General features: G+C 41.6%; 2 protein-coding genes across 2 annotated transcripts in view; both read left to right on the forward strand.

Annotated features, from left to right (window-relative positions):
* ror2 (receptor tyrosine kinase like orphan receptor 2) overlaps window positions 1-4,196 on the forward strand; it is a 40,644-nt gene extending 36,448 nt beyond the window's left edge. Inside the window, exons 7-9 of the mRNA XM_022744633.1 lie at window positions 16-270; window positions 1,080-1,285; window positions 2,314-4,196. Coding sequence (XP_022600354.1) covers window positions 16-270; window positions 1,080-1,285; window positions 2,314-3,771 — 1,919 coding nt within the window. The 3' untranslated portion in view covers window positions 3,772-4,196. The remainder of the gene's footprint in view (window positions 1-15; window positions 271-1,079; window positions 1,286-2,313) is intronic.
* Window positions 4,197-9,092: 4,896 nt separating this feature from the next.
* Window positions 9,093-16,535, forward strand: nfil3 (nuclear factor, interleukin 3 regulated). The gene is made up of 3 exons (XM_022744612.1): window positions 9,093-9,295; window positions 12,110-12,180; window positions 12,922-16,535. The coding sequence occupies exon 3, from the start codon at window positions 13,037-13,039 to the stop codon at window positions 14,393-14,395; it is 1,359 nt and encodes a 452-aa protein (XP_022600333.1). The 5' UTR covers window positions 9,093-9,295; window positions 12,110-12,180; window positions 12,922-13,036; the 3' UTR covers window positions 14,396-16,535.
* Window positions 16,536-16,953: the final 418 nt, after the last annotated feature.

Consider the following 16,953-nt stretch of genomic DNA (forward strand, 5'->3'; position numbering starts at 1 on the left):
CTGTGTGCTCCACAGATTCCCCCACAGATGACATCTGCTACAATGGAAGTGGGGCTGACTACAGGGGCACAGTCAGCATCACGAAATCCGGTCACCACTGCCAGAGGTGGAGCACTCAGCACCCTCACGCTCACCATCTGTCCCAGGATTACCCCGAGCTCTGGTCAAGTCACAACTTCTGTCGCAACCCAGGAGGCCAGATGCAGGCGCCTTGGTGTTTTACCCAGGACCCTCAGGTCAGGGTGGACCTGTGTGACATCCAGCCCTGCAGTAAGTGCCATAATGCAATTAATGCACTCGCAATACTTCACTGGACTTTTAGCATTTTCATTTTCATCTGTGTGGTGTTCTACAGAAGACATCAGTATATCAATAATGAACACAGAGATTCCAGCAGCATAATGGATAAACTGAGCAGCCAGCAGCACCAAATAAATAAATACCAGTAATTCATGCTGATCACAAGCAACAGAACAGCAGCGAGGCTAATCCAAGAAATCTCCAACTATAATGAATCCATAGCTTATTGGCACTGCCAACACAGCTTGTACTGAGCCAAAACATGCCACAGCAGCAGAAACGTAGCTAAGTCCCGGGTATAGCAGAGGCCATGTGGACAGAAAGAAGCCACAGGAAAAGCTGCTGTCCATCCGACAGGCAGAGGCATGTGGTGCACCATGATCATTTCTTATCAGTCACACCAAAATCACACTTTCCCTTTCATGTGTACGTTTCACGTGGTCATGAATTGAATCTTCCCTGTTCAGACCTGGTATTAACATCCATCTTTATTCCATTGTAGAGCTGTGACCAGACCAATGATTCACTTGGTCATCAGATCACACATATGTTAATGCCAGGTCTGAACTTGGCCACAGTGACAGATTCAAGTACACTGATGTCCCACTGAAACCTCAGTTGAAGGAAATATATTTGACAAGTGTCTATTTGACGATTAATAGCCTTTCTTTTTATATTTACATTCAACAGGGATGAGTGTTGCTGGTAGCACAGATAATGTTACAATGGGCACATTACAAATCAGAGGACTTAAGTTGCTGCTATCTTAATATCCTCAGGGCCTCCAGACAACCCCAGGAAGGAGATCCTGTTCATTCTAATCCCTGCCATCGCCATCCCGCTGGTCATCGCTTGCCTCTTCTTCCTGGTGTGTATGTGTCGCAATAAGCAAAAGGCTTCGACTGACACACCACCTCACTGCCAGCTCAGCAGCTCACCCAGCCAGGACATGGAGCTGTCTCTGCTCAGTCAGCAGAAACACCAGGTGATACACACACACCCAGCGCAGAGGCTCAATAACATCCATGTATTTCATTTACATTCTTTGTTCAGTGTTCAACTGACATTAGCAGTGCATTAGAAAATACAGCACCCTTGTTTCACACACAGAGAATCCTGGAAAAATAAATGATTAAGCTGAACTTCAGTGAGGAATTTGCACCATGTGATAATAAATGCTTTAGAACTAGATTTAAACTCAGGGCCCCTCAGATCAGGCTTCATGATTGCAGGCTTCCAATGAATGGAGCCTCAGTTTGACGCTCTATTCAGTCTCTACATCTTCATCCACCTCAAAAAATCCACAGAACCGCTCTGTAGAGTTGAGCTGTTTACTTCAACACAGACAAAAATAATAAGACAGAACAATGTCCATTTGCAAAGTTATTAAACTAATTAACAAAAGACAGAGAGAGACAGAGAGAAGTCAAAAACTGTGTGGCTCCACACATTACCTTACTGACTGGATATCCTTGCCCCTCCCCTTACGGGAACATCAAAGCAATTCAGATGCACAGCAACTAAAAGACAATGACTGTAGTCACCTATTCCCCATATTACAAATGAAACATAAATGATATTCTATATATTTTAAATTATCCACACACACTTTTTAGTGACAGGAATAAACGACTAACTTACGGTGTTACATTATATGAACTGTAATACATACAAACATATGCAATCAAACTAATTAGTCCAACACCACTTAACGACAGTTAGGTTCCTACAATGATTATGTTATAATTCCCACATTTAAGGCCCCTATCCTTCCACTTTACTCTGTGCTTGTTGTGGCTCACACAGTCTTACCAAACCAAACCTTCTTGCCCCCTGAGGGCAGTTGCCTGCTATGACACGTTGGTATTCCAGCCTTGCACTTCATTGGTCATTCAAATACAGGGTTTGACCAAAACACCTGAATTAAGAAATGTTTCATTCCAGTGCTGAAGTACTACATGTGGTCAAACACTGTGTTGACATGTATGTGTATTCCTTGCTTTGTGGCTGCAGGGGAAGCTGCGGGAGATCAACATGTCGGCGGTACGCTTCATGGAGGAGCTTGGTGAGGATCGTTTTGGCAAGGTTTACAAGGGCCACCTGTACGGCACCACACCTGGTGAGCAGAGCCAGGTGGTAGCCATCAAGACTTTAAAAGACAAGGTCGACACCGCTCTCTGTGAGGAGTTCCGCCATGAAGCCATGCTCCGCTTCCACTTACAGCACCAGAACATAGTTTGTCTGCTGGGTGTGGTCACCAAAGAGCAGCCAATGAGCATGATATTCACCTACTCCAGCCTGGGTGACCTGCACGAGTATCTGGTGATGCGCTCCCCCAACTCAGATGTGGGCAGCTCAGATGATGACAAGACAGTCAAGTCCACTCTGGAGCAGGCTGACTTTCTTCATGTCATCACCCAGATCGCTGCTGGAATGGAGTACCTCTCCAGCCAGCAAGTCGTTCACAAAGACCTCGCTGCCCGGAACATTCTAGTCTTTGACAAACTCAGTATCAAGATCCTGGATCTGGGCCTGTTCAGAGACGTCTACTCTGCTGATTACTACAATCTCATGGGCACAAGCTCTTTCCCCATTCGCTGGATGTCCCCAGAAGCAATAATGTACGGCAAGTTCTCCACAGAATCCGACATCTGGTCATATGGTGTGCTGCTGTGGGAGACTTTCAGTTATGGGCTGCAGCCATATTGTGGCTACTCTAACCAGGACGTGATCGAGATGGTCCACAGCCACCAGCTGCTGTCCTGTCCAGACGACTGCCCGGCCTGGATCTACACCCTCATGCTGGAGTGTTGGAGTGAATTCCCAGCAAGAAGGCCTCGCTTCAAGGACATCCACACACGTCTGCGCTCCTGGGAGAGTCTGTCCAACTGTAACAGCTCTGCTCAGACGTCCGGCACCAGCAACACAACCCAGACCAGTTCTCTCAGCACCAGCCCTGTGAGCAACATCAGCATGAGCACAGCGAACGCATCACGCTACACCAGCCCTAAAAAGAGCCTGCCTTTCCATCCGCCCCAGTTCATGGCCATGAAGGGTCAAATGCATCGGCCCATGGTTCCCCCACAGCTCTACATCCCCGTCAACGGGTATCACCCCATGTCACCTTACCCCTACCTGCAGAACTTTTACCCCATGCAAATACCCATGGCCATGCCCCACCAGCAGATGCACCACCCACCACAAATGGTTACCAAAGCTAGTTCTCACCATAGTGGCAGTGGATCCACATCTACAGATTATGTCACCTCTGCTCCTTCCAGTGCCTCTGTCACAGAGCGAGCAGCTTTACTAAGTGAGAACTCCAAGACCAATGATGAGGACTTAGCCGACGGGGCATCCCAGAAAGAGCTGGACCAGAATGAGGACTTGTCAGTGCCTGAAACAGAATTGTTAGGTGACAATGACCCTCCGCAGACTGATGAACTGGCGGTCAACCTGTCAGACACATAAGTGTGTTGCTGTCTGACGGACAGCAGAGCTGAAATATTCTGTGAGCTGTGCTTGCTTGCCAAAAATTCAGTGAGCAGCATAAAGTAAAAGTGACTGAATGTTTTCTATGAGTTTTTTAGCTATTACTGACACATTTGAATGTCAAGTGTGTCTCATGTTTGTACCTCTCACACGCCTGTGTCTTGCCCCCAATACCCACCCCCCCACTTCAGATGACATGCACCTCTTTACAGGCACCACAGCCTACCAGAAGGAATTACTAGTTCAGCAGAAAGCGAGGCTACGTCCACACTACTACTACGTTTCCTCCTGCCGTCCACACCGCTCCAAATTTTTCAGCCCCTTAAAACAGAAACTTTCAGAAACTCTGCTGAACCTGTTTTATTTTGAAAACTCTGGGGTTGTGTTGTATCTGGACGACAGAAACTGAGACCTTTGGAAACAATGATGTAAACACCCACGGTCTCTCCTGATTGGCTCTCATCAGCCTGGACTACCAGTGGTGAATACAACATGATAATGAATTACAGTGTTACTGTAATTGTTATTTTTGCTAGCAGCTGTTGTTGACTTACATTCTGTATTTTAACACTACAGCTGTCTTTGCTGTTCCTCGTTCAGAGGATTTTCTACAACTTATCAACGGCAGAGTAGACAATCTGCTTCCTTTTTACACCGACTCGCACATGCTCAGTGTACATGAGCGGCCATGTGATATGTGTTTTCAGGTGTGATAGTCTGGACAGTTCATTTCTGATACCCAGCTAAAACACTCATCTGGATGAAGATCATTTTTGTTTTAAACCATTGTTTTAAAATGAAAACGTAGTAGTGTGGATGTAGCGTGATATGATCCCTCACCGTCTTCCCACCCACTTAGAATAACAGTTGTGTTTACCACGCTGGAAGTGTTGCTGCCAGGACCCAGAATCGAACCCAGGTTTTTGTAGTGGTGGATAAATGCTGAGCTTGCGCGTATCTCCTTCACCCCTTAAAGACAATTTAATGTTGTTTTTGAAGTTACTATTTTATGGTTTGTGAAACAATCACAGAACAATAGAATGTATGATAAATAAAATATTACAGGAGTTTTGAAAGTAACTTTGTTAACAATTAAATTCACTGAGATGTATTTTTGAACTCACATCTATTGAAAAAAAAAGAAAAAAAAAAAGGACAAAGTCTTATTGAATTTATTTTTTGAAGCCATTGACATGTTTTATTCAATGTGACATATTTCCCACCAGGCTGATATATTTTACATCAACTTTGATAACCAAGTTGTACAGATTTGTAATTTTATTTGTTTATAGTTTTCATTACTGGTGAATATTGCTAAGCCTAGTGTTAATATGATGTTTGTTTGTTTGTGTCCACCACTTTGTTAAAGCGTTTTTTTTTTTTTTGCTTCCCATACATTGTGTGCATCCATCTGTGGGGTATCCAGTAAAGTCATGTGAATAAAATGGTGTATGTCGCCTTGGTAAGAGAAGAATATCACGTGCTGTTGCTGTCACTTTTTTATTATGTTTTGTCATTAAAAGTACACTGTACAGTCATTTATTGTTGATACTAATAAAAGAATCTAAGGAATCATAAACTATCTTTCTGTTGGGTTTCACATTCTAATTACAACATATACATACATATTATATATTGGTTTTATTTTTGGTTTATTGGATTAAAAACAACAGGCGAGCAAATGGCCCAGACAGTCCTTGTGTTTCTGCTGTTTTCCCCTCCCATGTGTATCTAGTTTGTCCCCTGTTTGTCTCTCTCTCTCTCTCCCTCCCTGTGTGTGTGTGTGTGTGTGTGTGTGTGTGTGTGTGTGTGTGTGTGTGTGTGTGTGTGTGCTACCTGAAGCCTGCAGTATTTAAACACCCAGCCCTTCACTCCACTCTTCGTCAGATCGTTCTGTGTATCTCTGTTTTATTTAACATTCGGCCAATTCTCCTAATTCCTAGAAATTTCTTTGTGTTGTTTTTTGAATGATGAGGCACTAACGGGGTTGAACAGTTGAAAGATGAAATGGCTTCTTGTGATTAACCCTCTAGCCTGAAAATCTCTTGTCTCTCTGACTATGAGGTTAGACAGTCGCCTGTGAGAGCGGCGTCGAGAGAAAGCTGGTCACCTACAACAACCATCAACCCATCTCTTTCACAGGAAGAACACATGCAACTAGGTTGAGCCCGGTCGTCACCAGCTGAGAGGCTGTGCCGCATCAGGATGGGTAAGTTAGGTGCTTATATTGTGGTCAACCTAAACCTTTCATTGCCTCCTGACCTGTTCAACCAGTAGCTGTGATCTGTTTTTACTCCTCCATGGAAAGCCAGGCTACAGATTGGATTCAGATGGATTCAGTTGTTGTAATTGTTTGAAGTCTGCTTTGTATCCCACAGAGGGCGCTGCTACTCAATCCTGCCCTGAGCCCACAAATCTGTCCTCCATACCCCCCGAGTATTGTGACTAGGGGGAGGTTTCCAGCAAGGACCTCACCGTCCCCATGACTGCACTATTGATGTGCTCTCTGGAGCCCCTGTACCTTCTGGTAAGGTGAGACAGGTAAAGGTTGCCTTGAAAGAGGCCATGGAGATATAAATCAATGAATCTGTAGCTGCAGGTACAGCCCATCCCTCTTCATCTCCACTTGGTGCTGCTGTTTTCTTTGTGGCTAAGAAAGATCAATCTCTCCGCCCTTGCGATGATAACATCACAGTAAAGAACAAATACCTCTGCCTTTGAGCCCCTCCAGGTGCCATAGTGTCCACTAAACTGGACCCCAGGAACACCTGTCATCTGGTTAGGATCAGAGAAGGAGATGAGTGCAAGACACCGTTCAACACCCCACATGGCCACTTTGAGTACCTGGTGATGCCAGATAAACAATACTCCTGCTGTCTTCCAAGCCTTACTAGATGATGTGGGAAGGGATTTCCTAAAATGCTTTGTTTTTGTTTATCAACATTACATTCATTTTTTCCAAAGACATGTTTGAACACATTTTTCATGTCTGCCAGGTACTGCAGAGGTTTCTGGAAAAAAAAACGGCAGAGGAATATGAGTTCCATGCCAAGACGGTCAGCCTTAAGCAGACAGATGAAGACAGATCCAGAGAAAATTGAGACTGAATTATCGGCCTTGAAAGGACCCCTGGCAGCACCCCTCACAAACTAACATCCTCCATATCATTCAGCTGGACCCTGAGGCTCACCTGGCTTTTTCCTAACTGAAGATTCTCTTCACCAGATCGCCGGTTTGGGTTCAGCCAGATCCTTCACGCCAGTTTATTGTAGCGGTAGATGCATCTGACACTGGGATGGGGGTTGTGTTATCTCATTACTCAGGTCTGGACTGGAGGCTGACAAGAGATACCTCAGAGATGCATCACACAAGTACGCACAAACATACAAACTTTAACACTGCAAGTGCAGTCAAGAAGTCTTTTTTTCTTAGAAAGGTTCAAACTGAGTGAAATGAGCTGAAGTATCTGAGCGGCAGCTATGAGCTGCTCCACCTCTCTAAGTGATGAGGAAAGGAGCTAAAGTGCTTCCTATCTTATCTCCTTTAGTAAAGGAAACACTGGACCTTTCTTTACGAAAGAAAAAGGAGATAGGCCTAATGATGCCGTTCCACAATTCCTTGCAGCAGCAATATTTAAAGCAACTCACCACTGTAGTTTCATAGAGCATCTGTTTTATGCTTGTGACACAATCCAAAACTTATGGAAATCCTTGCAAGACTGGCTGAGCTCCAAATCTATGAATGAAGATTTCCTCTCTTTGAAATCCAGTTAGGAGTCATCATGAAGAACAAGCAGCTTCAGTTTCTTTATCATATCATATAATATCATCATCTACAGTCTATACTGTTACTGTTACCTGCTATGATTGATGGTTAAATGTTCCCTATGTATAAATTAAAAACATCCTTTCTTAGAACACCTTAGTTGAATTGTAGGCCTACAGCATTGAGTTTGCCACTGTACTTCCTTGTGTTATACATAAAGTTGGTATAGTAAAAAAAAAAACGGTGCAGTAGGATTCTCTCGGCTCAGTCTTTTTGTGTCCAACTCCTTATGAATTCTCCTTCACATCCTTCCTTGATCTCATGATGTTTTCCACCGAGGTCAAGGAACAGTGGTCAGAAGAGGACATATTTTTTCACGTTTTGACCGCAGCCCTGGACTCACCCGGAGACTGGTATGTAGCAGCCATTTTAACTCTGAAACTCTAGGTACAAACGGGATTCAACTTTACACCAGCTGTAGCTATCCAACAGTGACCCCTAGAGGTGTTGAGTAGTATGAGTAAATGAAGCGACGCATCAACAGAGAGGCTTCACACGTGCACAAAACAAAACAAAACAAAACAAAACAAAACAAAACAATATAAAGTAGAGTATCTTGGAGTAAAAAATTATTTTCTTAAAATGTATGCTTTTTTTTTTTTACTTTAACACACCTCTTTGTGTTTGTAATCATTATCTTTGTCTTTTAATGAATGTCTCCCACTTGCATGTTTTATATTTTTATACTGCCTATCACTTTGTCCAAATTCATTAAATTGTGTGCATATGTTTTATTTCAGTCTAGGTTTTGTTGATAATGCTTATATACTTTTAATGAAATAAACTTTTGTTTATAATTGATTATGTTTACACTTTGGAGTTGCTAAAGATCTGAATGCTTCTTCCTGCAGTGAATATCTGTATGACATTATGAAGTTTGTGCAGGTGGTGGTGGTTTAGATATGGCCCTCAGTATTGTAATTGTTTTTGCATTTTTAACTACTACTTAATGACGTAAGTAATACTCATTCCTCTTCTTCTCCTTCTATTATTATCATTATTACCATTATTATTATTATTATTAGTAGTAGTTGTTGTTGTAGTTGTAGTAGTAGTTGCATAAGTTTATTCATCAAATTATAAATTTTACATAACAGCTCCATCTGTTAATTTAACACAACAATATTTTGTTTATTAGACATAAATGATATAGCAATAACTACATTTACATATATTATGTATATAACATATTAGCCAATATGACTGTATATTACACACAGCCTTCAGTAATTACTGTGTAACATTGTATAGAAAGTTGTTTTTTGTGTACTAAACACTTCTGGTTGTAAAATCAAGTACTTCGTGGTGAACTACCGCACATGAACGCATCATACACACTGTGGGTGACGACATACATTTATATGAGATTTGAGCGCTCCGTTGAGGCCGAGAGTCATTGGCTGAAATTGAGAAATGCTGCGCTCCGATTGGCTGCAGTGGTTGTCACTTAACCTCACACTGCCAATATACTTAACCACTGACCTACTAACACAGATCCATGAGTCAGGAGCCACCTTGAAAGGAAAAAGCCACGGGAGGAGAGTGAGGTACCTCTCAACTTGTAGGATTTTATCGCCACGGTTATTTCCTTATTAGCTGATGGGAAACCTCCACTTCTCCCCTGAGCTTGATACGCGGTGGAAACCAAGAGCAGAGCCTCCGACCAGGAGATAGAGAGGTACAGTTTTGATTTGGGGTCAACACCAAATCAACCCTTTTCCTATTGAAGTGTTGCAAAGATTTCTGCGGGATGCTGTTCACGCCGCCCCAGAATCTCAGCGGCGCTAATGTTAGCTAACGTTTTGTGTGGCTCGGCTAACCTCTGTGTTTTCATTTTAAACGAACAATAGTCACGTTTGAGCTCAAATTAAATATGTAACCAAGCTCAAGTTCATGGTAATGTTTATTATTATTATCTTGGTGTGCCGTTGTTATTATTATTTATTGTACAGTATTATATATAGCTGATAAAAGCCGGATAATGGCCGGTGTAAGAGCCGTGTATTGAATTTTATTCAGGCACACAGGCCTGCCAGTATCAGGGGTTTACAGATTGCGACACAGTGTTGTAACCCAGAATTTGATGTGGCTGGCAGTAACCTTATCAAAGCCTAATGGCTGCAGCTGCTGTGTGACTGTAATGAGTCTGTGGGTGATTACTTACAGTGAAGTTAACAATGCGGCGGGTTTCTATTGTGTTTCGTGTAGTTTATGTTCACATTATAACAGCTCACTTTTCAGGGCGTAGATAGACCCCACGTTTCAGCCGCCACTGTAATGAGTAAGCAAGTCAATGATGTCATGAAGTAACTGTCCACAGTCTCAAGACACTATTACGCAAGGCGGTAATGATCTGATACGTGTTTATTATTTATTAACAGATATTTTTATTTACAAACACATACACACACACACACACACACACACACACACACACACACACACGGAGGCGAACAAACACAGGCCCGTATTGTTATTGCCACACAGGCAAATATTGCATAATGTCTGCAACCATAGAAATTGCTGGCAGTCGGAGGCCGGAGGGAGTCTGTATTGTGTAATCCGGACACAATGAGGAAATCTGGGGCAATAGGACGTTCGGACCGCTTTGGTTTGGGCCGATCCCCCCTTAGATCGACCCGGCCTGTCGACCACCACCACCCCGATGCGGTAACATTACCACCCATCCTTATCACGTGTCATCCAGATTTAGTCTTGATGTCATATGTTGCCTTGTCAGAAGAGACAAAAGGGAGAGATGATTCCCGCACAACCCCAGCCATGATGTGCACAATCTCAACATCTGTAAAACCTTTCCCGGGTGATCTAAAATAGGCAAAGAAAACTTTAAACTTCACATTGTATCATTAAGCATGGACAGTTTCACAGAATTGCAACTGACACTGGGCTTTATTGGATCACATTAAATCTCATTAAACCACATACCACCACCCTATACATTTTTCATTTCTATAAGCTGACATCTTTCTGCTGCAGTCATGGTTAACATTAGTTATTTAGGGGGGGTGTTATATGACTGTGTGTAATGACGGCCTCAGGTTACAGGCTGCGTGTTTCTGCCAGGCCACACATTTTGATTACAGCTGTCTGTCCTCCTTTGTTCCTTCTCTGGATGTACGGGAGCTTAGAAGCCAAAAACAGGCAGAATTGCCTTTTTAGGTAACACTCCATTCAAACCCATTATTTTAACCCCAGGAGTAGAGATCAGGTTAAATATTTAGATGTTATCTTTATGGTGATGAGCCACAGTAATTCATTAGTTTTTTAGTACTTTATCTGCTGAGTTCAGTGCTTCACTGTAACTTTAACAAGTCAAAAAGTTAATACAGAGAGAATGTCAGGTTCTTGTCTTTCTGAGGAGCTGGTCAACAAAAGAATTGCTTGTTTTCAGATGCTGTCAATTATCTGTTATAAAACTCATTCTTTAGTACTGCACACCTATGGCATACTTTATATCACCAAATGAACCTTCTATTAAACATATTAGGGCTGCAAATATTGTTTTCATGATTGATTAATCTGTGTTATTTTCCTCATCAATTACTCCATCATCAAATCATTTCAACTCTGAAACACATCAGTTACAGGCCTTTTGACTTTTTGTACAGGCATTCACATAAATCATCACAGTATATATCCATCAAGATGTTGGCCTGAAACATACAAAGCACTGGCCCCATCCTAACATCATCCCCAGCAGGAACGCCTTCAAGGACCTCTGGAGGTCCCCGGACCCCACTTTGAGAACCACTGCTTTAATCAACACCAATAATATGACGGACCATTTAAAAAGTGAAACTGGTGTTTGTTATTATGAGTCTGAACAGAACAATATTCACTCATTCTGTTTACACCAAATTACAATAAATATATAATTTCACAAATTCTTGGTATTTTATATTTTTTAAATATTCACCAAATATTATTTTTGTGACTTTTTAAGGATATGAGGAAATAACACTTGACAAACACTTTACAATTCACAGTTCAGTATGTTTTCAGTACAGTGATTAAAAAAGACATGAAATACATTACATTTCTTTTAATTCATTAAGAATTGAAGTTGTAAACATAAATGTGTCATTGTAAACTAAAACTGGATGACTTGTTTCTTGAACACAAGAAATGCTCATAAAGGCACATTGCTTAAAAAAAACATCAAAAAAACCTAAGTCATCTAGGTGTTATTGATGTTGCTGCAATGACAGCTCTACTGGCATCAACAATGTCTCCTGTAGTTGAAAAACCCCTCTCGCTCACTTCTATGACTTTATTCACTAACATCCTAGACTGACCATCAGAACACAAAACTTTATGCCCGTAATGTGCAGGGTTAAAGATAGATTATATTCATCCTGTACTGAACAGCACAGCACAAATACTATTACATCCTTAGTAGACAGAGATACAATGACACTAACTTTCTCTCTCTCTCTCTATCTCTCTGTGTATGTTTGTGTGTGTTTTTCAGCCTCTCCACCTGAAATCCAGACAGCTTCCTCAGTATTTCTGAAAAAATGGAGGATATTCCTGGAGTTCACTGTAAGACAAATCTGATGTTAGAAGTTACAGCCTTTGTGATGTTAACAGTGTTAAACGGTCACCACAGCTCATATGTCACTGTGGATACTTATTTCATTGTAACTTGGTTTTGTCCATATCCACTAAACTCACCAATGCTTTGTTGTAAAGTCATTTTCTGTGCAATGTATCTTTTCTTTTGTGTCACTGTGACGTTGATCATATTGTATTGATCAGTGATTGTGTGTTTTTAAAACTTACTTTGGGGCTGCAGCTCACTCTTTCATCCCTGTTTCTGATTGACAGGTGTGTTTACAGTGTCTGTGTGCTCAGCAGGAAAAGGGGAGATAATTAGTGGGTTCACACAGGTGTTGTATTTACAGTAACGCTAATTGGAGCTGGAGCTGATAAATACCTGCGTCTACTGCAGAGTCATGTGACCCAGTTGTGAATGTTGATTGAACCCTTTTCCATTACTGATAAAAGCCCAATGTTAGTGGGTCTTCGTGGGTTTTTTGACCAGCAGAAAAAGGTGTTTTACTGGATCTGAGCTGAATCAATATGAAACGTCAATATCAACTCTTATATCAAATATGTATATGTCTATAATTTTGTATCATATTGTGAACCATGGATGTAGAATTGAAAGAACTCATCATATACCCACCCCAGAGGAAATACATTTCTTTAGAATATCATTAATTTGATAAAATGATTAACTTTGTTTCCTTCAAACTTCTCTCATTGTCTGTTATTCCACAGATTTCCTCAACTCCAGTGGATTAATTGAGCGTGGCAGTCACTGTTAATGCAGATAAGCATTATGGTGTACAGTTAAAGACCTATGTGAATACTGACAGTACCAAACAGTGGTAATATGCAATCAATCAAGCAAGAGGTGGACTCCAGTGAGTCGTACAGTGGAGAGGATGCCCTGGTCCTGGCTGTGGCCTTACAAGGGGCCAACAGAGACCTGATGGGCCACAAAATCTCTGCAATCCCATTCAAGGGTAAAACAACCTGCCGCAGGAAAAGAGAGTTCATCCCAGAGGAGAAAAAAGACAACCTTTACTGGGAGAGGCGTCGCAAGAACAACGAGGCAGCCAAACGCTCGAGGGAGAAGCGGCGCATAAATGACATGGTGCTTGAGAACAAGCTGATGGCCCTTGGAGAGGAAAATGCCTCCCTGAAGGCTGAGCTCCTGTCATTAAAGCTGAAGTTCGGCCTGGTGAGCTCAGCAGCGTATGCCCAAGAGGCCCAGAAGTTATGCAGCTCTGCCACTGTCAACCTCTACCAGGAGTTTGTTCCACCCAGCGCTGACCCAGGTTCTTCCAGCAGGGATTTGGAGCCTCTTCATTTGCGCAGCAGCTGCATATCAGTCATCAAGCATTCACCTCACATGCCCGAGACATGCACTGCAACTCAGGGTGGCTTCAGCATCTGCAGGACTGCAGAGGTCAAGCAAGAACCAGCAGAGAATGGCAGCTATACACAGGAGAGGAGTAGTCCCTACGAGCTCTACAGAAACTACACAGCCAGCCCTCTGTCTGGTGTCTACTCCCAGGCTGCCTCATTCCTGCAGATCAGCAGGTCGTCCAGCGACTCCCCCAGGAGCTCAGAGGACGGCGCTGTGAGCAAATCTTCAGATGGTGAGGACGAGCAGCAAGTACCCAAAGGGTTGATACCGTCTGTAGCTGACCCAAGAAGTGTCATTGTCGCCACACACAAAGTGCCCGATGCCAGCTCTTCAGCTTTGCCCCATAAACTGCGGATCAAAGCCAGAACCATCCAAATCAAAGTGGAGGCCATTGACCCTGAATACGAGTTCTCTGGGAAGTCCTCATCCCCTGTCAGCATCACAGAGGGAGGGTGCGACCAGACAACTCGGGACTCTTCAGAGTACAAGCAGCACCCCCTGTGCCCTTTGTCAGTGCAGGTCTCCAACATGCAGGGGTGGACCCACCAGTCTGGGTGGCACAAAAGCAGCACAGAGACACTGTGGGATGGCTGCAAGAGTAGCAGGCGAACCCCGAGCCCCATCTCAAACAAAACTGCGGTGGACGTAAAAGAACCTTCCTATGCACACTCACATGCTGAGGACTCACATTTACAACAGGACCCGACCACCCTGTCTGCAAGAAGACTGACCATGACACAGCCAGGGTCTGTAATAGAGTCAACCAAAAGCACCACTGATCATTATGAGTCATTATCAAAAGGACGCTCCTCTGAATAACTTTTGTATATTGTGCATTTCCACTTCCTTTGCTGTTGCACTGTGTGGTTCTTATAAGGGTCAAATAATGTTTCGATTCCTGTACATTTTCAAATAAAAGGTTCAAATAATGACAGTCTAAAAGAGAGATGCTGCAAGCAGGTCACCTGTATAGCTCACCTGGTTAAAGTCAGTCTGATTTCAGCTTCTCTTAACACAAATACTGTTTTCATCCACTTGTTAATTCTGGTCTCTTCTTTGGTGTTTTTGTTTTTTGGACTACCATCAATTAAAATGAACACTTCCTGCAATATTACAAACCTCCAAAGAAACAGCAGGATTCTGTCCTTTAAGAAATCTGGAAGATTTTTCATGTAAAAAAAAATCTGCAAGAAGATTTGAATTTCATTGACAATAGTTTGATCGATGGATTGAAAAGTGAAATGAATGGTAATTGAAAACAGTATTTCTGTTAAAACAAACAGAAAGCAGCAGAGTGATGAGTATGACATGACTGACTGATCAAGTGGAGGAAACGTTTGCCTTAACAGGAGTTGATCAGAAAACAGGGAGATGTTTTATGTGATTGATTGTGGTTATAAAACGGAGAATTAGAAATAAAGGCCGATCTCCTCCATAGACCTGTTTCAGCTTGCTTCTCTCTGCAGTGGAGGAGGCTTAAATAAAGCATTTCCAGGCACCATTTGAGAATTTACCATAAATTGTTCATCAGTAATGTATGACACAACATGTGTGGAGTGAAACTTTTATTTTACTTTTACCACATTATTTCTGACTGCTGTCACTGGGCTTCAAGCATCATTACACACCTACTGCTACTGAACACTGCTCTGCTGCCTGCTGCCGTTATCATTACATGTTTGGTCATTCTTTGCCTTAAAGCTGAAATCCATAGGTTATGAATTCATTTAAAGTGGTTGGAGATGCAGCCCTTACTTCTTTAAAGGAATGTTTTATTTTATAGGTTTGTAATTTCTGAATAAGTCCCTTTCCTGGAAAGAAACATGAAATTTGATACATATCATGGGAAAACTAGATGTTTAATTGGCAACTTAAATTAACCGCTGTTACTAATGTAAGAGGGATTCTTTAGTCAGTACGCAGCATGTCAGCTGAACATGCAAAAATATGTATTTTTTAATAAATAAATGAACACATGGAGAATGAAGTTTCTAATAATAAATACATAATGAATTAATTATAAGTTCATTTTAAATTGAGCTTCTTTTCAATGATATTCCTCTTTTCCCTATAGTGTCAAATTACATCTTTACAGGAAACTTACTCAGAATGTATTTGAGTTACACACCTATACAGTATTACTGACTGACAGTGTTAATGCCGCTTACCTTCATCAGTGAAGTAAACAGTGCTATATTGTTGTACATGTTGCAGTCAGTGATATTATCACTGCTTTCCAGCAGGGAGCAGAAACAGCTTCACTGACTCCACACTGCACACTCCATCGTCTCTGCTGTGGTTTAAAAAGCAGAGACTTTTTTTAACCCGAGTTTAACGTTACTTTTAAACAGGCTCTGGTACATTCACTGGTTGCCAGACAGCCGTTGCTTCTCTTATGTTTTTTTCAGTAGTCTTGTTGATGACTTAAACTTTCCAGGGCACTTGTTTTAACTGAGAATGTGTGTGTGAGACTGGCTGAAGAATTGGAGTGTAACTGTGTTTTATAAAGCTCTGACACATATTCGCTCATGTTTTATCCCCAGTTTGTGGAAACTCAATTTTTATTATCAAAAGGTCTCCATGAAATTCAGCATTTCACCTTCATAGTTGGAGTAACTGTATTATTACATATTATGGAATCCAGAGCTGTCAGGGTTTCATCAAATGGTCTATTTATTCATTTCTTATAGACATTTGGGGTGATTACATCATACATTATGACTTCATCTGTAGTCAATATAAAAATGCTGACTTCGGTCAACCCTAACTGATATGACATAAAATAATGCAGTTCATTCCAAACACATGGTTTATGCATTTGTTGTCACAGTATTGAAAATCTCACTGATGAAGAGCGTGATGACTCCATTTTCCCAGCATAACACTTTTCTCGAGATTTATTGTAACAGTGAATTTTTTGTTTACAATAAATGTCTTGTCACCAAATAATGTGTTTTTTTGTATTTTTCATAGTATCCCGATGTAAGCACACTTAATATAAAACACAAAAACGAATAGTAATTGTGATTTTTGCAATTACTAATTTTGAAATAGAAATTTTGTAATGATAAAAAAAACAATTATGTTTCAGTATCCTCAAAGGAAACTTTGCTACACCAAAATCTAAAAGAGGCCAGTGGTAGCTGGACTTTTGAAGTTGATACTAATGTTAATATTTGAGAATTTAAAAAAAAAATCCTCTGACCTTATGTATTAAGTAAGTCAAATTGCTCAGAACATAAATGGGAAATGACTGTCTTGTGATATGGGTGAGTAGACCTTAAATAAAATCATCTATAAGTTTTCATGTAGGGCCTGGTATCCTGATCTGTGTTGCAACCATCCCCAGGGTTGGGGGTCAGTTACAACATTTGAAT

The sequence above is a fragment of the Seriola dumerili genome, unplaced genomic scaffold, assembly GCF_002260705.1.
Source record: "Seriola dumerili isolate Sdu_G_001 unplaced genomic scaffold, Sdu_1.0 BDQW01000081.1, whole genome shotgun sequence".
Lineage (NCBI taxonomy): Eukaryota > Metazoa > Chordata > Actinopteri > Carangiformes > Carangidae > Seriola > Seriola dumerili.

Coding starts and splice junctions, on each gene's coding strand:
- nfil3 (XM_022744612.1), top strand. CDS start 13,037: ATGCAATCAATCAAGCAAGAGGTGGACTCCAGTGAGTCGTACAGTGGA.